The following is a 23756-nucleotide window of genomic DNA, read 5'->3' on the forward strand; positions in this document are numbered from 1 at the left end:
CAGCCCGGCGGCGTCTGAGTGCCCTGTATGACGTGGGCGTCATAGCCCCGGCGCTAGTCCGTCATCCCGGGCCTAACAATCATCTGTGCGGGGGATTCGACGGGGCGTCCTCGGACTCGCAAGAGCCCCATGTTTGACAAGAAGCGTAGGAGTCTGCTGTACTGAAACCGACCCAGTTCAGACTCCAGAGCCCCCGTAGTGAAAGGAAACACTTCCGCTTTCTACTATTAGTATGATTAGTAGAAAAATGTCCATCAAGACTAGGTTGTCTAGTTAGAAACGAGTCATCTGTCCTGTTCTGGTTTAGGACCCAGCAGCCAATTACACTCAACAAGCAGGAGGTAGATGGACTACGCAAAAGGTCAAGTCATCACTTGTTGCTGAGCTATCCGTTTGAAAAACCACTATGGGACTCTGACATCAATCCGATTTGTGTCAAAAGAAAGGTGGCCACAACACAGCAATTGCGAGGCGCCACTTGCGCAAGGTCGGATGCGTATTTGTGGATGGGTTTGGCCATCCAACAGTCGGGATTTATTTCCGTGAAGAGAGCATTTTGCACATGTAACCGTGGAAGCCAGCAATTGGCAGCAATTGTCTGGTTGGAAACAAACTACAGACTAATTGTCTGTTACCCTACACACTTTCATCTACCAGTTGAGATTGCAACCCGGAAGCTTGACTTTGGACACGCCTAGCGTGGCACCCAAAGCGATCGGCTTACATGCACTAGAGAGCAACCCAAGGTCAGCAGGTGCCAGAGACTGATGTAGAGAGGCATATAATATGCTTACGCTCCAGTAGGGAAGCGTTGTAGTCCATTCGTATTCATCGCAGACGCCATAACGGTTGAGGTGGGCGCACTGTTATGATGATAGCATCAGTATTTGAACCATGATGTTTGCAAAAGAGAAAACTCACACTCCAACCACCAGGGCCATACTTGTAGGTGGTCCAATAAGGCTCGATGTTGGTGCCGTCAGCTCTTTTGCCGCAAGGGGTAGTAGGAGTGGTTTGTCTGGGCTCAACAGCAAGCGCATCGCCAGCGGTGGGCGCGGCGGCAGCCAGCGAGGCAACACTTATGATAGCCTTGAAGAACTGCATCGTCAAATATAGAAGAGTTCTTGGCGGTTAGATAGTTGAGTAATTGTGTGTTTCAAGTTACAAGTACTCAAGTGATTGTGTGATTGGATAAGGAAAACAGAAGCAGTTGAACGGGAACAAATGTTAACTGGCTTATATAGATGCCGGAAACTGGTAGCATGGATGTATCCGTTCTCGGCGGCAGACGTGCACTTATTATTGTTGAAAACAAGGTCTGGGATTAGATATTGATGCGGATTGTGCTATAGACGAGCGTAGCAGCGATGGGTCAAATTGAACTATGGACATCCGCTGTTAAACATGCCCCATTCTCAGGCAAAGCCTGTACAACGCCAAGATTACGGGGCGTCTCCAGGCAACATGGGAAGCATATTTTGAATGGGCCATCGAACCGAAAGGTCCGGATTCTCTTGAATATAACGTTTTACCGGTACCAATGCAACCACGGAGGCCAAGTTTCGACAAGAGTCCGCCCCCTCGTTATTGCTGAGCAACCGTCTAAGCTGTCTGATGAGGCCTATCTATCACTGATGGACTTTCTCAGTATCCTTTGAGTGTGTCGGTTTATATATTATCACAACCGGGAGGGTTGAATAGCGGTAAGAAAAGTCACTTTGCAGTCAGCTGCTGCTGGTAATACGCATCGATTGCGGTGTTGTTATTCCCCAGGTGGGTTGGCTAGGCTACCAACTTTGCTAGACGGTCCGCTTGGTGAAGCAGTCTCGTACGGGCCTGGCCAATCCCGCTATGCTCGGGGCCGGGATAAACCACAATGCTCGGGGCCGGATCACTCCCGAGCCGCCGAGGTCGCCGTTTTGATTCCGACGGTGTGCGTTATACCGCCCAATTCAAAAGATAGCTTGGGTATAACTTCCGAACTTAAAAGAATTAAATAGCCTTGGACTAGCCTCTGGCTACTAAAGTTACAGGGGCCAAGAGAGCAAAGGGGTGTAGGAGTGAAGATGCATTGCGACTTGTAGTAGTACTAGACTATCTAGAGACGTCTGACACCTCACTGCTATAAGCCGTCGTTCAGCATCTTCCATGCACCGTCGATATCATCATCCAACCCATATACATGACTTCTGCCTCGTCTTGTCCTTGGACGGCGTGGGCTACTTGTGCTCCCGTTCGAAGAAGAAGAAACGGACTCGGAGTCCCCATCGGAGTCCGTCGTCATGTCGGGGGTGGTGTCGTCGCCGAAACCTTCGGGGGAGAAATCTTCGGGGGGTTGCATCAGTTCCGCGACGAGATGCAGGGGTGCGAGCCGGGCGCCGTAACCGCTGTTGCTGTTGCTGTTGCTGTTGCTGTTGCTGTTGCTGTTGTCGTTGCCGGTGCTTGGTTCATCGTCGGATGAGGAGTCCTCGAACTCCGGCGAACCGAGAAACTGGGCAAAGGAGTCGTCGCGGCCGAGCTCGGCGAGGGAGAGGTCCAGTGCGAGCTGCAGGTCATCATCGCGCGGAACGCGGGAACGTTTGGTCTTGCGCGCCGGCTTGGCCGGGCGGATCGTGTATTCGGGCTCGCTGCGGCCAATGGCATCAAAGTCGAAGCCGGGACCGCGGAGGTGCTCGTCGTCGTACAAAAGGCCCAGGCGATACAGTTCCGAGATGTCGTGCGCGTCCTGCGGGTATCGGATGGATTTCGCGGTCCGGGCATCTCGGAACGCCTCCTGTCTCTCGAGGGACGGCGTGCGGCGGCGCTGCTGCTCGCCGGATGGCGGCGGTCTGTGGCCGCCGGGCAGGGCCGGGGCCAGGGCCCGGACCCGGGCCAGGGCGCGGCCCTCGTCGGCCTCATCGTTGCACCATTGGCGCGTGAGGCGGCTCGTCTGGCGCCGGTGCGACCTCCGGTGCCGTTGTGTCTTGGCCTGGTGGTTGGCGAGGAGGACGAGGTCGAGGAGGGGGAGCTTGAGGTCGGCGAGCTCCCGGTGGAGGACGATGGAGCCGTCCGGGTGGTAGTAGGCGCCGTTGTAGTGGGCGCGGGGGCGCGGCCTGCTGACCTGCGAGGGGCCGTGAGACAGGTACCGCTGGGAGAGGTCTAGGGCATCTGGGGTGTTGTAAAGTGCTAAACCCATGTTGGGTGGTTTAGGTTGCTTTTCTCGTGTAAGGGGTCGGCTGGTTTTTGGGGTGTAAGTGGGGAGAGTCTTCGGCGAGGTGTGAAGGGTAGCTAGATGCAAGGGAGTGCGCTGTGGCTTGATGCCGGTGTTTGGATTGTGTGTGTCTGGAGAGACTACACTGTTGGAACAAGGACGAAGAAAGGGGATAGATATATATCGCGATGGGATGCCTGGTCAGTGATTGTTGACGATGCTGACGATGCTGGAATCAGTGAGTTGTATGGTAGAACTGCAACTGCCCCGTAGGCCGCCTTCGACGCCCCCCTGTCTCTCAGCGTCCAAACTACTCCTCCCGCGGCCATCATCCTTGCTTTCGGGGGCCGTTGTGGAGGGCTGAAAAGGACGGTGATTGGAGGTTGGGGCATCGATGCAGGGTGAGTCATTCTTGGCGGCGATGATGGCGCAGCGCGTGCTGTGTTACCTGGCAGGCTGACGGGGGCATGGGATGGGGGGGGGGCTCTCCATCCATCGTCTTATCCGTCTTATCTGCCTTGTTCAAGATGTCAACTGTACGGTTGAGACGCATCCAGCGGACACACCTCATCCAAGTCTCATGTGGTGTTTGACCGTGAGGACGACAAGCGATGAAAGCTCACAAGGTGGGCGAACAGGTAACTTCGATGGTCATTCGGCGTTGGAAAATTGCATAATTGCCAGCAGCACCCAGCCGCCCAAGGAAATGAGTTGATGAACGGAAAAGTCCAGTTCTGGAACCTCTTCGGGGTCGGTGTGAAACCCAACGCCCCGAACCGTCGATGAATCATAATGAACAGGCGAGTGAGACTGCGAGTTGTTCTCTCTGCTAACCAGATACGGTTGGCTCGATTCACTCCATACATGCATGCTGCCATAGTTGGGGGCGGGCGGTGATGTCCCAGACAGCCCGCAGGCAATCAACCATTGGTTGATTCTCGGCTTGCAGCGGGCTTCGTGATCGTTCAATTGGGTTTGCTGCATGGTGATATCAGCACCCGAACTTGGAACCCTGCGCTGACTTTCACATCACACATCATCGCTGTCACCAGGCTCGGCCGAAGACCTCGAACTTCCATTGGACAATGGACACAAGACATTGTTTCAAAATGAACTTTGGTCCTATGTTCTGGGAGAAGACGTGAAAACGCGTGCACCTTTGTGCATACTACTAGCAAAACGTGTGTGTTCATGAGACGAAGACGTGGCGTGGCTTTGATCGTCTTTCATCATCGCCGCAGCCCAACTTCTGCAGCCCGGCCCAAAGTTACGATAGAAACAGTCTATTTCTGTGGATATCCTGAGATAGACAGTGTCGCCATTTTCCTTTCGAATAACGATCCCGAGTCTCTCCCATACCCTGCTCGTGACGCCAGCACGACCTCCTAGCCCACCGGCTCTGAATTCTTGCTCGCACGTCGAGAGCTCGACGCCGACGGCACCACAGTCTCGGACCGGTTCGAGATGGTCTCCGCCATCGACACCTTGCGCGGCTTCTCCGGGAACACCTGCGAGTTGGGCCGCGTGCGGCTCACCGACGACCCGATGTTGGACGTCACCGTCGTCGTCAGCTGCGTGACCTTGGACGGGATCATCTTCAGAAGCTGCCACGCGTTGGGCATGCACGCCACGACGACGCCCACGCCCAGCTCGACGTAGGCCCAGAGGACAACGGCGACGGAATCGGCTGCGAATCACACGTTAGTATCGAGTTCTTGCAGGCGATGGCGAAGCGAACTCCATGTGCTTACCGGTGACGTTCAGAGACGTTGCAAAGTCCCTCATGGTCCGGATTCGCAAGATGCTTACGACGGTGAGGCTGCCGATGGACTATTAGTTTTAGAGCCACGACTTCACAGCGCACGAGAACCGCGCGGGGCACTAGTGGACTCACAAGACACCGACTTGGAACATGGCAATCACGCCAATCTTCTTCCTCCGGTCCATCTGCAGCTTGTATATCTGCGTGACGGGCAGCGCGAGCATGCACACGTCGAGCACGATGTTGAGCGCGACGTGGCTGAGGCCGATCTTGTTCAGGTCGAGGCACTTCCCCTCGTGCTTCCCGTCCCAGCCCGTCCAGAAGTGCGAGAAGGGGCGGCACTGGGCGAAGCAGAGAATCACAAAGGAGAGGCAGACGAGCATGTTGAGGACCTGCATCAGCCAGAGGACCCGGCGGAAGCGTCGCTCGGGGAAGATGCGCAGGAAGAAGAACAGGATCGAGGCTTTGATGACGGCCAGGCCGACGAGGTAGAAGAATTCGAGAACGAAGAGGAGCTACACGCATGCCCGTTAGCATCCCGAGAAGCCCGCCTAAAACGAAATATCATGGAAAGCACACCTTGAGAAAGTGAGTAATCTCATCGGGGAGTAACGTCCAGATATCTTTTCCAAGGCCGGCCTCGGCAACTATGTTGGCAACATGTCAGCAATCAAAAGCACCGCCGTTGAATCTTTGATACCGCTCACAGTAGAACGACTCGACGTATAAGCCCACGATTACGACCTTTTTTCCACCTCTGTTAGCCCACGACAAGACGCATTGCGCGACACTACATGAGGCTCGACCTACAAATGCCACGACGGCGACAGTGTCGTCCGCGCCCCAGGTCGACAGTTTCGCGACCTTCGTCGTGAGCCTCATCACCATGAAGATACTCGCACAAACAGTCACGACTCCGCTGACCCAGCGGATCTTGGTCATGTCGTCGGTGTAGGCGAACCCGCAACGCGACCAGGTCCCGTTTGTGGCAACTGTCAGAGAGTTGCCACCGTCAGCAAAAACAGTCCCTTTTACACTCGAGGGAAACTCAAATCCCTAACCCACCCAGAGTCTCTTCGATGGTGCATAGCGACCGTACGCAGGGCTCGACAGTCGCGCTGAATTTCTTGTCGGCGCAGAGACAGGCTTGGTCGACCGGCGAGCAGTTCGTTTCGGGGAGCGCTTCCAACATGCAGTTGACCTGTGGGGGAGTGGTTGTCAGTAAACCAGGGACCCATAGATTGCCCCCTCTTCGACGTGAGGAATCCTACGGCGCAGTTTGGGATCCCCTCCAGGCCCAGCTGCAGAGCAGCCGACACGAGACCAAGGTGACTCCATAGGAAGAAGCCAAGCACCCGAGTGGCCAGCATCTTGGTCCTCTGTGACGGAGGTGTTATGAGAGAGAGAGCCTGACGCGGGCCTTGGGCAAAGGTACTTTTCGTCTGTGTCGCAGTGAAACGGTTGACAAACCTGCACGAGGGGAAGGCCATCGTGCAAGACCAAGTGACAGCAGCACTGCGCTGACTGAAGTATACTGCTGGGCCACGGCCGACGGAAACAGAGAACCATCGCGGAGAAGTGGCCAGACTGCTTGGTCTCACCGTGTCTCACTCTAGCATATCACACCGACCAGACTTCTCTGCCGATGCGCTGGAGCTGAGGCAGGGGGGGAGGGGGGGCCACTGCCAGCACTCTCAGGAACTTGGCTCGACGCGGCTAGCGGCTCTTCTACTTTTTGTGTCTTTAACTGAAGCCGATCGTGAGTCTATTGAAAGGACCGCATTAGGACGAGGCATGTCTCTGGCGTCGTGAGTAAAGGGATGCCGTGGCGGTTTTATGCCACGCGGAGTACACGCTGAGAAGCAAACACAACCTAGGACCCGTCGGGAAACTGGTACGAAAACAGCTCAGGATGCAACTGTAGCGGATCTACAACGATGTCATCAGAGAGAACCCAGGTCGAATGGGCGGCAGCGGGCGGCCCGGCATGCTGAGAGATTGCGAGTTCTCACTCTACTGGCTTGGCGGCATTGAACCACTTTCTTTTTTTTTGCTTTATTTTCCCACAGCCAACGGCAGAAAACGGTGGTATCAAAGGGAGGAAAGGAAGAGAAGAAAAAAAAAAGGGGGATGATTCAGTGTTTGGAACCTGGAGTCGTCCGGAATGCGTATGTGGTGAATCACTGTCAGCCCCGCGATCATGGATGGATGTGTCCGTCCCACCCACGAATCCCCGAATGCGACCAAGAGTGAACGATTTCCACGGGAAAGTTGATCGGATTCGGCAGCTTTGTTGCCAGTGACAGCCCACGCTTGATCTCGGGGATGAAAGCGGTTGACTGGACTTGTTCTAGAAGCTCTGGTGGTTCGAGCCTCGACTTTGCTGGTAAACGCTCGCCCGCCCTTTTCTCTCTCTTACTTTACTATCCCTGGGTCCGGCAGCGGGATTCAAGAATATGTCGTCAAGTCAGCCACCGTCCAACGCTCGGCGTCCCTGACTGATGTCAGAGAAGTCGCATACCGAGTATCACGCACTCAAAGAATTTTGTTCGAATCAGAGGACTGAGCGTTCTCATTCTACCGCCTCTATAGATGGATAGGCTAAACCGTATTTCCGGAAGGGAATTTCACTCCGCGTTTACACCCAAGGGCGACGAAAAAGCCAAGCAGCGCGATGCAATGTCAGGCACGTTTTCCATTCTTGTCATACCACTTCAAAAACCAGGCAGTACTACCCTGCAGGCCTTGGCCTCCGGCTCGACCACGGCAAGGTTGGCCATTTCCATGCTCTCCGGGGTCGTCGAAGCAGCCAGCTTTGCACCCCTAAAGGTCCGGAAGAACATAGCCGCCCCGAAGCGCAGCTCCATGTATGCGAGGTGCCTCCCGATACACCCACGGGATCCTGCACCGAACGGCGTGAAAGCAGCCTTCGCAGTCGCGGACCGCGCAACCGGACCGCCCGGAAGCCAGCGCGTGTGGTCGAACCTGTTTTGGCGCCCCCCCACCCAGTCGTTAGCTCATGAGGGCGTGTGTTTGTCGTGACTTTTCGGTGCACCACTATTTTACTTACGTTTCCGGGTCGTCGAATATCGTCGGGTCTCTGTGCAGAGTCCAGGCCTGGGTCGCAACCACGGCGCCGGCGGGTACGAAGCGTCCTCCGAGCTCCACGCCCCCGTCCGGAACAACCCGAGGGAGCGGGGTCGGCGCGGCGCCATGGAGCCGCAGAGTCTCCTCGATGACGGCAGTGAGAATGGGGAGAGCCTCCAGCGACGCATCCGTCAGAGGCTCCTCCACGGCGGCAAGTTCCCGCTCGAGGCTTTCTCGCAGCTCGTCCCTCGACAGGACCGCCCATACGAGGTACGTCAGGGTGTTGGATGTCGTGTCCGTGCCGCCCACCATGAACGCCGCCGCCTCGACGCAGATTTCGAGGTCGCTGAGGCCCTTCTCGTCCTCCCCGGCCTGCTCCATCACCTTGGAGAAGAGGCTGGTGTTCGCCTCGCTCGAGTTCTTGCTGTTCTCGACGGCGATTCGCCCTTTGTCGAGGATGGGTTCATGGGCATGGAATATCCAGAGACCGCCCACGACCGGCAGTCGCTTGACCATGGCGTACAGCGTGGGGAAAGACATGGCTGAGAAGACGGCGGTGTTGGCGGACTTTAGGTGGCCAAACCAAGGGTCCTCCTGTATCGTGTCAGCTGGCACGGGGAACAGTTCAGGCGAACGCGCTTCGATACCTCTCCAGTCTTGAGGCCGTCGAAAGACTCCCCAAACATCAGCCGTGAGATGGTGTCGGAGGTCATGAGCATCCACCACTTCATTATGTCGACCTCCCCGCCCTCGGCTGCTGCGTCTCTCTGTATGCCTCTGATCGTGTCCGCAATCTTGTCCCGGACGATGTCTTCCCAGTCGTTCCGAAGGGATGTCGTCGTGAAGCCCCTCGCCAGCAGCTTCCTCCGTTGTGCGTGGTCCTCCTTGTCCGTCATGGCGAAGAGCCCATAGGGCGGCTCCCCGGGCCCTGCTGGCGCGAAAAAGCGGTACGTGTCCGATTTCAGGAAGCTGCTCCCGACTTTGTGGATCTTTTTGAAGGCCTCGAGGTCCGAGACGAAGATCTGGTTGGGGGACACCCTGACAAAGGGGCCATAAGTCTCGTGAAGCCGGTGGTAGTACTGAGCTTGGCGGCGGGACAGCGTGGCGATCGTGCCTGGGAGGCCGGTGAACTTGGCGTACCATGGGCCGGGGAATCTGTTGAGTGGGGAGAGCAAGAGAGTAATCAGCCTAGCCAGGAGATAGACTGCGGCAGCTGTAAAAAAGAGAGTTGCTAGGTTGAGGCCCATGGTGAATGATTTGGTGTGGATGTAGAGCTCTGATGAACAAGACATGTCACTCGTTCAACTCGACATCGCCGGCGATATTTATACCTCGAACTCACCTCAAGCTATCTCGGGACACGGGAAATTTCCCAAGTGCGTCTCGCAACTGTTGGAATCCCGAAAGGGCCTGATTGGTGAATCTCGAACCGGACTCCTCTCACCCGTTACGTTTACGCGTAGGCGGTGGTTGTGGTGCACCTCCGCCCTCCGCCATTCTTCCGCCGTTTCTCCGCCTGTTTTTGTTGGTATCGGTTGATCGCCACTTCAATCTCGTCTCTCTTGTCACATGTGTCTTGTATACGGCGTTTCGTGGAAAGATCAATGTGGTCCTACGACTCTTGTATGATGTTGAGCTGTTTACCATATTCGTGCGAGGTTATCGGATGTTGGTCCAGAAAGCATATGTAGGGGTCTAATGACACGATCAAATTTGTCGTCAACGAATTTCAGGCCATCCATCCAAGCCTCATGAGTAATCGTTGATCTAATGTCCTCGATTATAGTAAAGAAGTCGATGGTCATCCCGGCTCTATCCAAAAGCAGCTAGGCTGGAAAAGTTGCCGTCCTATCAGCCTGGACTGGTAGTAACCGATTTCCGTACACACCGGAGCACCTTCAGTGAAGGTCGACGGACCTTACACGGTCTCAACGTACGGGGAGAGTTTCCGATTATTCAGCGGCCGAAACGACAATGAAGCTGCATCTAGCCCGAAGGCGTCCCACTCTTTTACTCATTATTATGCCGTACGCCTGGAATATTTGCTCTCTTGGTCGGAGGAACTCGACAGCAAAGGGGGTCCTACCCAGTAAGACGGCGACTGCCTGAAAAACCCTGTTGGTATTCTCGCAATTTCGCACATATAGCGGCACTACTCCTTTGCAACTGAACAACGTGTAGGATTTTGATGATGAGAAAATGTGGAAGAAATGTGCTATTTTGAAAGCTAGCGTCTAATCTTTTCCCTCGTGATCATGCTTTCGGGCCCCACGCCTCCTCCAGCAGCTCCTTGAACGACCTAAGCTTGATGTCCGGCAAGTCCTCCGTGATGGGGTGCTCCGGCTTGATGTCGAACAATCCATCATCGAACATGAGCCCGAATTGGGAAAAGGTGCCTTGCAGCTGCTCCTTTGGCCAAAACGGATACGAAACCACGTGCCCGGGCAGCTCCGTGATCTTTCCCGCTTTCAGGGTCTCGAGGGAATCGTACGCCACGTTGAACTTGACGCCCTTGACCGATTCGGCAATCTGGACCACCTCGTTCCAAGTGAGCCTGTCGTTGACCAAGTACGACTCTTTGCGCCACTTGGGGAGGCTCAGAGACGCGACGACGAACTTGGCCAGGTCGATGGTGTAAGTGAATGCGACGGGGTCGTTGCCGGAGGCGGGGATCCCGGCCGCGTTGTTGGCCACGTCCACGACGATGGGCAAGATCTTTACGAGGCTCTTCAGGGGCGGGGAGACGTAGTAGTCGGCAAACAGACCTATGTACCAGGACGTGTGCTCCAGGGTGGTCGTCTTCTCAAGGGCGTCCGTGACATCGATCTTGGTCTGGGTCAGAGGTCTCTGCGCTGCGATTCTTGCGCGGGAACGGTTTGTTAGCTTGAAGGAAGCCACGCCACAGGAAAGAAACCGCCCTTCTATCCGCTTACTCTCGAGGGATCTTTGGGCCCCAAATGGTGGGGACGTAGCGCTTGGTGCTCTGGGCACGATCGGCGGCGGCGATCAGGTTCAACTCGGGCTTCACCGAAGCCCTGATGTTCAGGGTCGAGATGACGGTGTGCACCTTGTTCTCTTCCAGGACCTTGACGAGGTTGTCGACGTCGTCGTAGTCGACGGGCAGGATGCGGGCCTCGATTTCCTTCTCCTTTTGCTCGTCCGCCTGTACACATGTGTTTCGATTAGTCTAGTGTCGTCCACATGAGGACACACGATGTGGCCAGACAGGCAGCCGTACGTTTCTGGCCAGGACAACGACGGTCCATTTCCCGTCGGCGACGATGGCCTCTACGAAGGTGCGGCCGAGGTCGCCGGTTCCTCCGGCTACTGCAACGACGGAAGACATGGTACTGGTGTGTGAGTAGGATAGAGAGATGAATTGATGGGGTTGGATGTGGTATCACTTGAGGGTGAGCATCCAGGAGTCGGTTCATGCAACGGCCCCAGAGGGGGTTTTTGCATCATTGAACCGAACCTCAAGCCTAGAGGCGCATTTGTAATCGGCGGGATCGAAACTCCGCTCATCTGTTGGATTACGTGCTCACGAGGGGGCATCGACCCCCTTTCTCCGCTGCCCTCCGCTGGTTCTGCTGGCAGGCTAGTCCGCAACTCCACGTACCGCCGTATAAAGTTTCCCCAGGCTGCTACGGTGGTTGTTGAAGAGGTTTCCCCCTGAGAGATAATAGTACATGATCTGGGTTCGAGAGTGTATAGCTTGTCTCAGCTATAAGTCTACATCAGCCATAAGTCTACATCCTCTACCGCAACACGGGAAGCTGTTACAAAGCGGCAGAGCCTAAGGGAAAACCGATACTAAGTTTGCGCTGATACATGAGTTTGCTAACCCCCTTCCCCCCTGCTCGTCCCCCCCTTTTCTTGTTATTGCAGGTGGTCTGATTAGCGTCGATTTTTAAAAAGAAAGGATGCATAACGGGTCGATGGTCCTCGCAACATTGCGCTGGACCGAGTCGAAGCGCATAAAGTTGCATGACTCGCTCTCCAAGTGGTAGATGACGGCAGCGAGGGATTTGAACTTGCGGCGGCAACTTCGGCTGGGGCAGTGGTAGAGAACTTGCTTGTGCACCGTTGAGTTCAAGTGCATGTTGAGACCCTGCAGTGTGGTGAAGTAACGGTGACATAGGTAGCACTGGTAGGCGCTGGCGGCAGTGTTGTAGGCTCGCTCGGTGGCGGTGTACATCGGGGAGGCGGACAAGCCCTGGAGCCTCTTGGAGATCAGGCCGTTGGGATCGCGACGACGGATGGTTTCGTAGAGGGCCTCGCGAGAAAGAGGGGTGTCGGGACAGGCGCCCTGCTCGAGGTGATGGACAAGACCAGCGGCCGTGTTGCACGTCTGGGTGCAGAAGGGGCAGCGTATGGCACCAACGCGATGGGTCTTGGAGTTACGGTGCTTGAAGAAATAGTCAGCAACGGCTGTCTTCAAGATCATGATTGGGAGACGGCAGAACTGACCTGGCGAATGTCGTTGTGGTTTTGAAAGCATCGGTTGCATGGCTGACAGTAGTGCTCTCGAACTGGGTGGTCGCGGAGGTCCGTCAGCAAGAGGGCGGAGCGAAACGAGCTAGCCATATGAAGACCCAGGCTGGTAAAGACGAGCCACCCAGAGACGACGGACAAGTGAGGAGCGACGAGCTGTCCCTATTGTTGTTGTTGTTGTTGTTGTTGTTGTGGTTTTGTGAAGCGCTTTGAAAGCGAGAGAGTGGAAAAGAAGTCAGGTGTTCAGGCAGGCAGGGAAAAAAGAGAAAGAAGCAAGTACAGAGTCTATTGCGTGTCGGCAGCGTTTGAAATGCAAAAAAAGCCTGTGCGCAGAAGTTGTCTCTAAAATCTGGCCACTTCCTTCCTTCAATACTAAATTAACTTACTAAAAAGAGCATTGCTATTAAGAGATATACTACTAAGGTCTATAATAAGAACACTTAGTTGTAAAGGTATTAAATCTTAAAATATATAGGCTTTTAAGATATATAACTAGATAGTAAGAATAGAATCTTCTTTACTGCAATTTAGAAACCTTATAATTTAGATAAAATATCCTGTAACTACATTACATCTAAATAAAAGTCCTACTTAGAAGACGCAATTCAGTAAGAATACTTTATTAGGACAGCTGGGACTTGGTTGGCAGATAGGCTGCTAATGTATACGCCCTTGCTATTGTTTACCCTAATTCCTTTACATACTAAGTAGCCGTGCTCTCTTGTTGTTCTTTGGTTCCTTTGACTCCTCCGGTTCCATTTTACCCTTGCTTGATATTGTTGTTTTCGATTCTTGCAAGGTTGGTGATGTAGATATAGCCACCATTGGCTGTGGCTGTAGTACAGCTGCCGGTAAGTCAATATCCACGATCCACGGGGCCTGATTCAGCCCGTCACTCCCCTTTGTCGCCGCGTTGACAAATAAAGTTTGACCTGAGTTTAGAGGCTCCAAATCATCTTTACAGTGGCTTATGCGGCAATGCCCTTGGGACTTGTACTGCTCGAACCTCTCTCTTCTCGCCTGCGCGACCTCCTCGGGGTCGTTGCGGTGGCCGAGATGCTCTAGCACCGAAGATTTTGCACTGTCAATGTCCTCGATATGTGAAGGCGTTTGGGAAAGGGTCGGCCTCCAGGCAACAAGTCTTGCTCCCCATCCGCGATGGACATGTCCGAAGCAATGGATCTTGGGCCGTGACCGCGCAACCTCACGAAACAGCTGAGGGCACCCCATTCGTTTGCCGCCTTCGGAGATGTCCAGTATTCCCCGGGGTGGACCGTGTGTCACGACGACATCCGTTCCCTCTTCGATGTTGAAATCGTGGGTGGAATACTCAAACGCCCACCCCGCGGTGCCTGGCGAGTAAGGGCTGGCAAAGAGCTTCAGAGCCGCGCCATTTCCAAGCACGAAGTCGTGCGTGCCCTCTTCGAAAAAGACAATTCCTTCAGCCTTTGATCTCTTGACGAGATCCCTCACGGCAAGAATCTCCTGATTGACCATGGGTCTGTCAAATCTTGTTTCTTCACTGACCCGTTCCGCCTCATCAATCTTTTCATACACGGCTGGGGAATCAAGAGATAGGTCGTGGTTGCCGGCGATGAACAGCTTGAGAGGTGCGTTGAGGTTTCGAAGGAGCTGGAGTGTATTCTTGTATTCCGCCATCGTGGAACTCTTTGTAAGATCGCCACAATGGATGACCACGTCAACGGGCTCCTGAGGACGCGTCTCCACTGGAAACTCTAGCCCGTGAGTGTCCGAGATGATGAGAAGAGTTGTTTTCACTTGATTAGCCATGGCAATTGAGATTTTTTGTGTGTACTTTGGTGTGGCGGAGGCTGACATGCGAAGTGCATTGGCAGGTGGGAGCACAGTGAAGCGCGTTGTTGTTGTTGTTGTTGTTGTTGTTGTTGTTGTTGTTGTTTTCCAAAAAGCAGGGGGAGGAGAAAGTTTGATTCGGCGAAGTGTTTTCTGTCTTGATCTGCGATTCCAATGATTTGGGGAGGCGGGGGCACCTTTATATATATACTGGCTAGCAAAAAAATCTCCGATTCCATCATGGGCTCGGGAAACTCTGGGTCGAAAGACAGTTGCTTCACAACCTGGGACCGAAGTGATACAGTTTGCTACGCTGAACTAGGCACCACCCAATGTACCTAGAGTATGCAAGGCAGCAGTCACTGAGAGCCAAAACGGTGCCCTGGCAAACTCACAATCGAAGCGATGTCCATAGGTGGCACGCCGAAGGGTTCAATCCAACTGGTACTGACATAGCATCAACCTCGTGCGATCGTGGTTCCGTTCTATCGTTGCCGGGCGGGCTGTTGTTGCCACACAAGCGGCACTTATTACAGCTCGTTTCCGAACCCCAAGACTGCTCTGACTTGCTCCTCCCTGCCTTCCAGCACATGGGAAACGGCAGGCATTCAAGACTCGGCAAACAGCTTGTTTGATGTACCTGATGACTAGTTCGAAGCAAGTGGTCGACAGCAACTCGCCTACCTACCTGCCCGGCCTTGGGACCCATCGGTGGAGTGGTTGCCAGTTTGCTACAAGGTAGCGCCTCCCCGGCCTTTGATTTGCGCCATGTGCCCATCTACAGGCACGGAGCGTGATGTATAAGCTTACATTCCTGCGTGTCCCAGCATAGTGACTGATCCCAGGTGGAAGTAGCAGCCAGCCGCGTAAGTAAGTCACTGCCAAATTCATCCAGATCATCTAGGCAATATCCTTCCTCCTCTCGGCCAATCACGACAGTGCGGGTGCAAGTGCTGTGCTGTGCTGCGGCTGCATCATTCCAGCAATGCGGACCGACACTCTCCGAAAGCCAGCCCGAATCGGTGCGGAGACCCGGCGCGGAGGTCTCGGAGCTGACTGCGATTGGTGCCATAATAGGAAAGTCGGCCTGGGGTTGGGTTGAGGGGGTCCCCGGCCCAAGACAAACACAACCGCGCGCCTCAGATGTTCCACGCTGTTATGCCCGCTCTGAACCGGCAACGAGCCGACGGAACTCATGACAATGCCACCTATTCTGGAAAAGGGGCAGTGGTTCTGGTTTATAAGGTCTCTGTTGCCCCCCCCACCCACGTCCCCTGCGTGTCTGTCTTTCTGTACATGAGCTCATTTGTGCATCTCTTCCCGCTTCAGACTGACACTACCTCATAATACGGACACACCATACCCTCTCAGTCATCCCCGTGTGACCAAAGACCTTTTGGCTGTTTGATTCCTTTTCCCGTACCAAACCGAGAACTCTTGCGCAACACTTTGCGCCCCTTGGCGCGCCCTATCGATAACTAGATATCGATTAGCATCATCACACGGTGTAAGCTAAGCCATTGCCAACATGGGGCTTGTGCAGCAAGCCAACGCGGAGCTGGACGTAGACGAGCCGGTTGCCGCGCATCCGACGCTCAACAACGTCGATTTCGGCCTGCAGATCGGCGTCGAGGAGATCCTTGGCGACGTCGACCCCGACGTCTCCCTCGAGTTCCTGAAGAAGGCCGATGCTCACGCGGGCAAGCCGCCGCCGACGCGTGTGCCGAGGGAATCTCTCGTGAGCACGCACAACAGCTATGTCGAGCAGCAGCAACAGTCCGAGCAGCAGAACGCGCCGCGCATGGTGAAGAAGGTCGTCTTGGCGCTCTCGTACCCGCCGTCAGTAAAGCCGGTATCCGATTTGTCCCCAGTAAGCCGCCACACTTGCGCCCCTCGGACGACGGACGACGTGCTAATCAATCTAACCCTTTACAGATGCGGCTGGATGAGCTACTCGTCGAGAACCACCACGAGGACAGGTACCTTGTTCTCAAGACAATCGCGCCGCCGTACATGGGGGCGGGGACAATCACGATTGTGGAAGACGAGCACGGCAACACGGACAAGTTGGTGCTGTACAACCAGGGGAGCTCGACTATCCTGCAGGCCGTCCCCGAAGGGTCGGTGATTCTTCTCAAGGAGCCGTACTACAAGTTCAGCGGCGATGACGACTTCATGCTCTGCGTCGACCATCCCTCGGACGCCATCCTTCTACGCCACGGCCCCGATGACTCGCTCATCCCGGACGGCTTCAAACAGACTTCGCAGTCTGAAGTTGCAGCAGAGTGGAAGAATGCAGGAGATCGCGCCTTCATCTCCAAGAACTTGCCACTGGCTGCGGCAAAGTGGGTGCCATGGGATTGTCTGCTTAATGTAACATTCGACTTACATTTATCTTAGTTATTCGAGAGCCCTGGACCTGTCCTCAGAGGATGACACGGCCTTTAGAGTTGATGTCCTTCTGAAGCGAGCCAGCATAAACATCACTGTCAAGCGCTTCGACGACGCACTCTCAGACTCGCTCGCCTCAAGAAGAGGCGGGCCGACTGACTGGAAGGCCTACTTCGTCGCGGGCAAGGCCGCCTACGAGCTCACCGAGTTTCAGGCCAGCAAGCAGTACTTTGAGGCGGCGTTGGAGCAGAAGCCCGAGGCAGTGAACATCCAGAAGGAATACGAGCGCTGCCTGGCGCGACTCGAAGAAGAGAGAGGTCACTACGACCTGGCCGCGATGACGGTAAACGTGACGCCCAAGAACATCTCCATTGACAGGGCGAGCTTCCTCTCGAGAACCGAAGTCCGGGACTCGCCGCACCACGGCCGCGGCCTCTTCGCCACGCAAGACATCAAGGCGGGCGAGATGATCTTTGCCGAGAAGGCCACCAGCGTGCCCAACGAGTTCAACCCGGAACACAACTCGGCCGCCGCCTACGCCCAGCTGGTGGAGCTCTGCGCGGACAACCCGACGATCCACAGAAAGGTGCTCGACCTGTACGGCGGCTCGTACAAGCGGTCCGGCCACGAGGGCATCATCGTCGACGGCAGGCCCGTCGTCGACGTCTTCCTCCTCGAGTCCATCCGGCGCAAGAACTGCTTCAGCGGCGCCCAGGTGTCGGCGCAGGCGGCGAACCCGGACTGGGACATGTGGAAGCAGGGCATGTCGCGCGGGCTGTGGGTGCACTCGGCCTACGCCAACCACGCGTGTCTGCCCAACGCGAACCGGTCCTTCATCGGGGACATGCTCATCGTCACGGCCACGGTGGACATTCCCGCCGGCGCCGAGATCACGCACATCTACCTCCCGCCCAAGGCGGCCTACCTCCTCCGCATGCCGCAGTTCCGGTCCAGCTGGGGCTTCGTGTGCAGCTGCGCCCTCTGCGCGGGCGAGGCCAAGTCCCCGGCCGAGCAGCACAAGAGGCGCGTCGCGGCGCTGGCCGAGATCGAGGCCGTCATCCGGAAGAAGCGGCCGACGCGGTTCCAGCCGGACGCGACGATCCGGCAGATCGAGCGGCTCACGAGCCGGTTCTCGGCGCTGCACGAGGCCGAGGTCTACGATGACCTCGGGCTGCCGCGGCTGATGCTCGTGTGGCCGACCATGTGGCTCGTCGAGGCGTGCCACACGCGCAAGCAGTGGGCTAAAGTGGTGCGGTGGGCGGGCGAGGTGTTCCGCAACTTTGGCTTCGTCGAGCCCGTCCGCGGCGGGAGGCTGTGGATGTACCGGGACACGCAGGCGGTGACGACGTTCGAGGTCATCAAGGCGCTCAAGTTGGCGGCCGAGGCGCACGCGGCGCTCGGGAGCGGCGTGCTGGCGCGGGACTGTCTGGACGCCGCGCGAGTCGGGCTGACGACCATGGTTGGGTATGTGACGGACGAGACGTTTGAGGCGTTCCGGTGATGATGATGATGATGTCGTTTTACGCCGGTACTTCTGATGCGTTCCAGTGAAAAAGGGGGGGGGGGGGGGTTGCTTGGTATCGTTTTTCTTTTGTGCGTTGATTTCCTCTAAAGACTATCTTCACCACATGAGAAACCTGGGGCTTGGCAACTTGAATCCTGCCAAAAGGGAGCAAACACTCGGGTTGCTAAAGTGAGTCTCTGGGCGTCCACTCCGGGCTTCCCGGCAAGATGGTTAACTTTGCGCTATGCCAATGCCAATATTACCCCCCCCGAGCCGTGTCTTCCATGCGACATTTGTGTGATTTGTTGGAAGCTCGAAAGGGAGGGGAAACATCGAGCCCTTGGCGAACCGATGGCCTCTCTGTGCCTCTCTCTCTCTTTCTCTTTCTGCCTTGGCATCTCGGGCGTCGAGCATGAATCAGGGCCTAGCGTTATCGCGGCGAGGAGACCCTTTTCTTGGCAAGTTGATGAAGATTTTTTCCCCCCTTGGCCTTTTTCCCACTTCTCTTCTTTTCCATTCGTCTCTTTTTTTTTTAATCCCCGGTTGAAGAGGGCGTTTTGTTAGGTCCTCGTGTTATCAACTTGTGTGTCCCCGTTGACGTCGTTTTAACTTTGGCAACTCGGTTACTCGGTTGGAAGCTGTCCGTGGAAGAAGTTCAACCCAGGACTCAATGCCGAACCCGGAGTTCTAGTCCGTGAACCTTTCCTAATCCCCCCGCCTCTCAGACTGATGATTTGTTCCTTCAATACGCTGTTTACTCAATCATTACGTCGGGCCAGTACGTCACGATCATACCAATGGGCTTCCCGGCAGCACCGCACCGCAGACGCATCATGCAACCGGCAAAGCAGACAGACCACTGCCGGGATTAGTACACGGCACAGCGAGGAGGATGACCAAATCTCCGCACAACCTCGACACCTAGACACCCCCGACACCAAGGCACAACGGCCTCTCCCTACCTACAAGAGCAACTGCTCGCGTGCTTATCGTTAGCTCCGTGAGGGGAACTCTGGCCGCTGGGCGGGGTACGCAGCAACGGTGCTGCAAGCCAAGAGGAATCCTGTCCGCGGATGCCTGTCCTCCCCCCCCACCTCACCTGTGACAGGTCCGCCACTGGCTCCTCGAACGGCTCCAATGCCCCCCCCCGTCATCGTGATAAGTTGGTTCTTGATCGCGGGGCCTCTTTAATTGAATCTTGGAGGAGCTGGTCTCTTGTGACCCCGGCATTGTGGGAAGATGTGGTGCGCGGCATATACTTGGGACCTTCTAGGTTGAGTTAGTCGAGAAGACGGTTGAGGGGACCGACTGACTGATGAGAGTAATCAAGTTTGACCGCTTCGCGAGAGGCCGTGTTCGTGGTGTCTTGGCTTCTCATATATGATGATGGACTCGTCCCTGCTTTCGCCTTTTTTATTGAAATTTTGATCCAGACGAGATTGTCATCGACCAGGACGTCAACGACCCAGGTTCATCCGATCTTGGCCACCCCCCCTCCCCCCTCCTCCATTACTCGTGCTCTCATACCCCCCGTGGCCTTCACATCCCCACGATGCCTGCGCTCGCCTTGGTTCTCTTGGCGGCCGTGCCCGCGGCTCTCGGCCAGACCTTCCAGCGCCTCGGCGCCTGTCCGGACCTCGGATGCGTCTTCCCGCCGGACCAGGCCCATTTCCTGCCCGGCCAGGCCTTTGACGTGCGCGTCGAGATCCACGCGCCCGTCAACGGCACCGAGGCCTTCAACGGCGGCGTGCCGGACCCGGACTTCTCCATCTCCGTCGCGAGCAACAGCCACCCGGACGGCCGGCCGCTGACCGAGTTCTTCGGCCTCGCCGAGGAGCCGCCGCTTGAGACGTGGGACTTTGCGTGGTACGAGGACCTATTCGCCCGGGACGCCGGCAACGCGTCCGTCGTCAACGTCGCGTCCAAGGCGTACCGCCACCTCGCGCTGTACGAGCCGGGCAACTACACGGTCGAGCTGCGGTACTACAACGGCACCCGGACGACGCTGGCCGAGTGGTTCGTGCGCCCGCTCGCCGAGGAGAAGAAGGCTAAGAACGTCATCCTGTTCATCGGGGACGGCATGACGACCAACATGATCACGGCGGCGCGCTTGCTGGGCCACAAGAGCATCAACGGGAAGTACCAGTCCCGGATGCAGATGGACCAGTTCCCCATCCTGGGACATCAGATGGTGAGTGCAGACAGAGAGGGTTCCGATGATACGCGTACGACGAGTAGCATGAGTGACTGACTGACTGACTGATTGATTGACAAAACAGACGCATTCTGTCGATACGTTCATCACTGACAGCGCCAACTCAGCCTCGGCTCTGTACTCTGGACACAAGGGCACCTCTGACTCGATGGGGTAAGTTCCATGACATGGTATTCTTGGAGGAGGAGACGTTCGTTCGTAGCTAACTGCGTGCCAGCGTCTACTCTGATTCATCGGCGGACGACTTTGATGATCCCAAGGTCGAGACCATTGTCGAGATGGTCGTTCGTATCTGGGTGAGTTGTCTACTATACACCACTGTTGAACTGTACACCACTTTTGATGCCTTTCCGGCGGCTGACGTTCCAATTCTGGAAATAGGGATCCGCCTGGGGAGCCGTCACGACGGCCGCCCTCGACGACGCCACGCCGGCCGCGTTGACGGGCCACACCCGGTCCCGATCCAACGCCGGCTCGCTCATCGACCAGGCCCTCAACGGCATGACCAACTACTCGTGGAGCGGCCACCCGGGGCCGGACGTCTACTTCGGCGGCGGCGCGTCGACCTTCCTCCCGGGCCCGGCCTCGTACGAGGGCAAGGACTACTACGACGAGTTCCGCAAGCAGGGCTACTCGGTCAGCTGGAACGCCACGTCGCTCCGCGACGCTCCCGTCGACGCCCCGGCCCTCGGCGTCTTCTCGACCTCCCACCTGCCCGTGTGGCTCGACAGGAACATCCTCACGGACAACATCGCCGCGCTCGAGACGCACCCCTCGGGCGACGGCTCGGCGCCCCTCGACCTGCCGGGCCTCAAGGACATGACGCTCAAGGCCGTCGACATCCTCCTCGCGCGGAGCAGCAGAAGCAACAGCAACAGCAGCAGCAGCAGCAGCAACAACAAAGACGCGGGCTTCTTCCTCATGTCCGAGGGCGCCTCCATCGACAAGCAGATGCACGCCCTCGACTACGACCGCGCCCTCGGCGACCTGCTCGAGTTCGACGACACGATCCGCGCCACCGTCCGGAAGCTGCGGGACGCCGGCGCGCTCGAGGACACCCTCATCGTCGTCACGGCCGACCACGGCCACGGCTTCGACGTCTTCGGCGTCGCCGACACCGAGTACCTCGCCGCGCAGGACTCGGACCGCGGCAAGCGCGAGGCCATCGGCGTCTACGAGCGCTCCGGCCTCTCGCAGTACACCGTCTCGCGCCCGGACGGCGTCGAGTACGGCACGGGGCCCAACTTCCCGCTCAACTGGAGCCCGCGCTACGCCATCGCCCCGGGCTTCGGCGCCAACCCGGACCGCAGGGAGAACTTCCGCCTGCACGAGTCGCCGCGCCGCGTGGTCGTGGAGAGCGGCGACGACGACGACGGCTACGTCGTGAACCCCGAGGACGGCGAGGACGGCTTCTACGTGCCCGGGACGATCCCGACGTCGTCCTCGTCCGGCGTGCACTCCCTGACGGACGTGCCGGTGTTTGCCATGGGCCCTTGCCAGGAGACGTTCGCGGGCGTCTACGACAACACCGACGTCTTTTTCAAGATTGCGTCGTGTCTCGGGCTGGGTCAGTCTTCGGCGAGCCCCAAGAGGAAGTAGTTAGGGAACCCTAGCAGGCTGGGGGCTGTAGGGGAGGGGGGGGAAGGGGGGGGATTAGGTGAATATGAATAATACACCAGTCTCGATAATCTTAGACCAAGTCCGCCTCTCTATGGCGGTTATTCAGGATCACTTTGCAACAGTCCACGTTCTCCGTCCCGAACTGCAGCCTCTGCGTGTCCTTGGCCACCCAGACCTCTTCCATGTCCCGCTGTACGCGCCCGAGCGATGGCAGGTGACGGTTCCGGTACATCGCCTTGAGCCTCTCGAGCACCAGCTGCCTCAGGTAGGGGTCGATGGACTCGCACCCGGCCGTCCACAGCGGCCACGCGTGCGCCGAGACGAAGGACGAGGCGACGGGGACCTGCAGGAGGTGGTGGATGCACCTCTCGGCGTGGAACGGCTTCGGCGGCGGCGTCGTGCCGTCGTCACTCCACACCCGGTAGAGGTAGATGACGGCCGCGTGCCTGTAGGCCTGGATCGTGTGCTCGATGGCCGGGTCGCCGTCGGCCGCGATGCCGAACCCGGAGTCCAGGTCGCGCCGGATCGCGGCCCCCCGCCGCTGGTGCGCCTCGCCGCTCTGGCCCTGCATCTTGCTGATGGCGCTGACGACCGAGACCAGGGCCGTGAGCTTGGCGAGGCTCGGCAGGCCCTCGAGGGGCGCGACGTTGGTCATGCTCAGCAGCGGCCTCGACGTGCGCGAGATGGACGACATGACGTCGTGGTAGAAGCACAGGCTCAGGAGGAACTGCGCGCCGTCGCCGGTCCAGGTCCGGGGTCCGCCCGAACGTAAGATGACGGCCCGGGCGCCGGCGAGGTGGTCGATCCGGCTGTCCGTGTTGAAGAGCCGGTCCGAGATCTGGAGCATCAGGATTGTCGCGAGCGAGAGCGCCGGGTCCTCGGTCTCGATGGACGCGCGTAGCGAGGACACGGCCGCGAGCATGTGGCGCGAGGAGAGCGTTCGCAAGACCTCGTCGCCGTCGCCGGGCCCGCGGAGGACCGCGAGGTGGCCGGCCGCCATCGACGAGATGGAGAAGCGGAGGGCGGGAGAGCGGTGCATCATGGGCGTGAGGTGGACGAGGAAGGGGTTCCGCGCGCCCGACGCCATCGAGATCACGCCCGCTAGCGAGCCGGTCCAGTGGTGGAGGAGGTAGCGGTTCATCGGGGAGATGTCGGGCGATACGTAGGACGGGTTCCGCATGAGACTGCTGCTCCGGCTGGGGTCGGTGCCGGTGCCGGAAGAGCCGGAGGCCGAACTCGGCGTCGTAGGTGCGCCTTCGGGAGAAGACGAAGACCACGACGACGAGCCTGTCGCCAGAGGCTTCGCACCGACTTTGGATCTCGGGCTCCTCTTCTTCATGATCCGCCCTGCGTCCGTCGAGGAGTCGGCCGTCTTCCATCTCACTCGCAGCCCGTACCCCTGGCACGTCTTGCCCAGCCGGACGCAGCGGCCACAGTGGGGCTTCGCCTCATCGCACTTATAGCCTTCGTCACTGCACTGAGAGTCAGTAGAAGTGGGGAGGGGGGGGATCAACACGGAGATAAGAAGACAGACCGGCAGGTGAGACAGCCCGTTCTGCTCCTCTTGTGCGGCATCTTGAGAGGCGTGTGAGTGTGAGAGAGAGAGAGAGAGAAAAGCTGGATGAATTGGAGGCGAGAAGACGATTTCTCAGCAATGTGGGGTAGAAATCCGGTTTGGGAC

At 57.2% G+C, this 23756-nt stretch overlaps 10 protein-coding genes across 10 annotated transcripts; 2 read left to right on the forward strand and 8 right to left on the reverse strand.

Moving 5' to 3' along the window:
* Positions 1-650: 650 nt before the first annotated feature.
* Positions 651-1104, reverse strand: CH63R_03242 (EC89 protein; the record flags this gene model as incomplete). The annotated part of the gene is made up of 3 exons (XM_018298217.1): positions 651-719; positions 795-863; positions 922-1104. 3 exons carry the CDS (start codon positions 1102-1104, stop codon positions 651-653), a joined length of 321 nt encoding a protein of 106 aa, XP_018163033.1.
* A 1018-nt stretch (positions 1105-2122) lies between these two features.
* On the reverse strand, positions 2123-3175 carry CH63R_03243 (uncharacterized protein; the record flags this gene model as incomplete). The annotated part of the gene is made up of 1 exon (XM_018298218.1): positions 2123-3175. The coding sequence occupies one exon, from the start codon at positions 3173-3175 to the stop codon at positions 2123-2125; it is 1053 nt and encodes a 350-aa protein (XP_018163034.1).
* Positions 3176-4575: 1400 nt separating this feature from the next.
* Positions 4576-6322, reverse strand: CH63R_03244 (Integral membrane protein; the record flags this gene model as incomplete). Its single annotated transcript, XM_018298219.1, has 7 exons — positions 4576-4877; positions 4942-5009; positions 5085-5467; positions 5532-5599; positions 5660-5944; positions 6018-6153; positions 6224-6322. The coding sequence occupies 7 exons, from the start codon at positions 6320-6322 to the stop codon at positions 4576-4578; spliced, it is 1341 nt and encodes a 446-aa protein (XP_018163035.1).
* A 1344-nt stretch (positions 6323-7666) lies between these two features.
* CH63R_03245 (TRI11 protein) lies at positions 7667-9286 on the reverse strand (the record flags this gene model as incomplete). The annotated part of the gene is made up of 3 exons (XM_018298220.1): positions 7667-7937; positions 8023-8633; positions 8687-9286. 3 exons carry the CDS (start codon positions 9284-9286, stop codon positions 7667-7669), a joined length of 1482 nt encoding a protein of 493 aa, XP_018163036.1.
* A 1006-nt stretch (positions 9287-10292) lies between these two features.
* On the reverse strand, positions 10293-11385 carry CH63R_03246 (Nmra-like family protein; the record flags this gene model as incomplete). Its single annotated transcript, XM_018298221.1, has 3 exons — positions 10293-10899; positions 10973-11202; positions 11278-11385. 3 exons carry the CDS (start codon positions 11383-11385, stop codon positions 10293-10295), a joined length of 945 nt encoding a protein of 314 aa, XP_018163037.1.
* Positions 11386-11949: 564 nt separating this feature from the next.
* CH63R_03247 (Zinc finger protein) lies at positions 11950-12486 on the reverse strand (the record flags this gene model as incomplete). The annotated part of the gene is made up of 1 exon (XM_018298222.1): positions 11950-12486. The coding sequence occupies one exon, from the start codon at positions 12484-12486 to the stop codon at positions 11950-11952; it is 537 nt and encodes a 178-aa protein (XP_018163038.1).
* A 743-nt stretch (positions 12487-13229) lies between these two features.
* Positions 13230-14324, reverse strand: CH63R_03248 (calcineurin-like phosphoesterase; the record flags this gene model as incomplete). Its single annotated transcript, XM_018298223.1, has 1 exon — positions 13230-14324. One exon carries the CDS (start codon positions 14322-14324, stop codon positions 13230-13232), a length of 1095 nt encoding a protein of 364 aa, XP_018163039.1.
* Positions 14325-15873: 1549 nt separating this feature from the next.
* On the forward strand, positions 15874-18237 carry CH63R_03249 (TPR domain-containing protein; the record flags this gene model as incomplete). The annotated part of the gene is made up of 3 exons (XM_018298224.1): positions 15874-16215; positions 16281-16690; positions 16746-18237. 3 exons carry the CDS (start codon positions 15874-15876, stop codon positions 18235-18237), a joined length of 2244 nt encoding a protein of 747 aa, XP_018163040.1.
* Positions 18238-19792: 1555 nt separating this feature from the next.
* CH63R_03250 (Alkaline phosphatase) lies at positions 19793-22054 on the forward strand (the record flags this gene model as incomplete). Its single annotated transcript, XM_018298225.1, has 4 exons — positions 19793-20431; positions 20520-20608; positions 20673-20751; positions 20837-22054. The coding sequence occupies 4 exons, from the start codon at positions 19793-19795 to the stop codon at positions 22052-22054; spliced, it is 2025 nt and encodes a 674-aa protein (XP_018163041.1).
* A 91-nt stretch (positions 22055-22145) lies between these two features.
* Positions 22146-23650, reverse strand: CH63R_03251 (Maltose o-acetyltransferase; the record flags this gene model as incomplete). The annotated part of the gene is made up of 2 exons (XM_018298226.1): positions 22146-23547; positions 23610-23650. 2 exons carry the CDS (start codon positions 23648-23650, stop codon positions 22146-22148), a joined length of 1443 nt encoding a protein of 480 aa, XP_018163042.1.
* Positions 23651-23756: the final 106 nt, after the last annotated feature.

The sequence above is a fragment of the Colletotrichum higginsianum genome, chromosome 2 (genome assembly GCF_001672515.1).
Source record: "Colletotrichum higginsianum IMI 349063 chromosome 2, whole genome shotgun sequence".
NCBI classification, from domain to species: Eukaryota; Fungi; Ascomycota; class Sordariomycetes; order Glomerellales; family Glomerellaceae; genus Colletotrichum; species Colletotrichum higginsianum.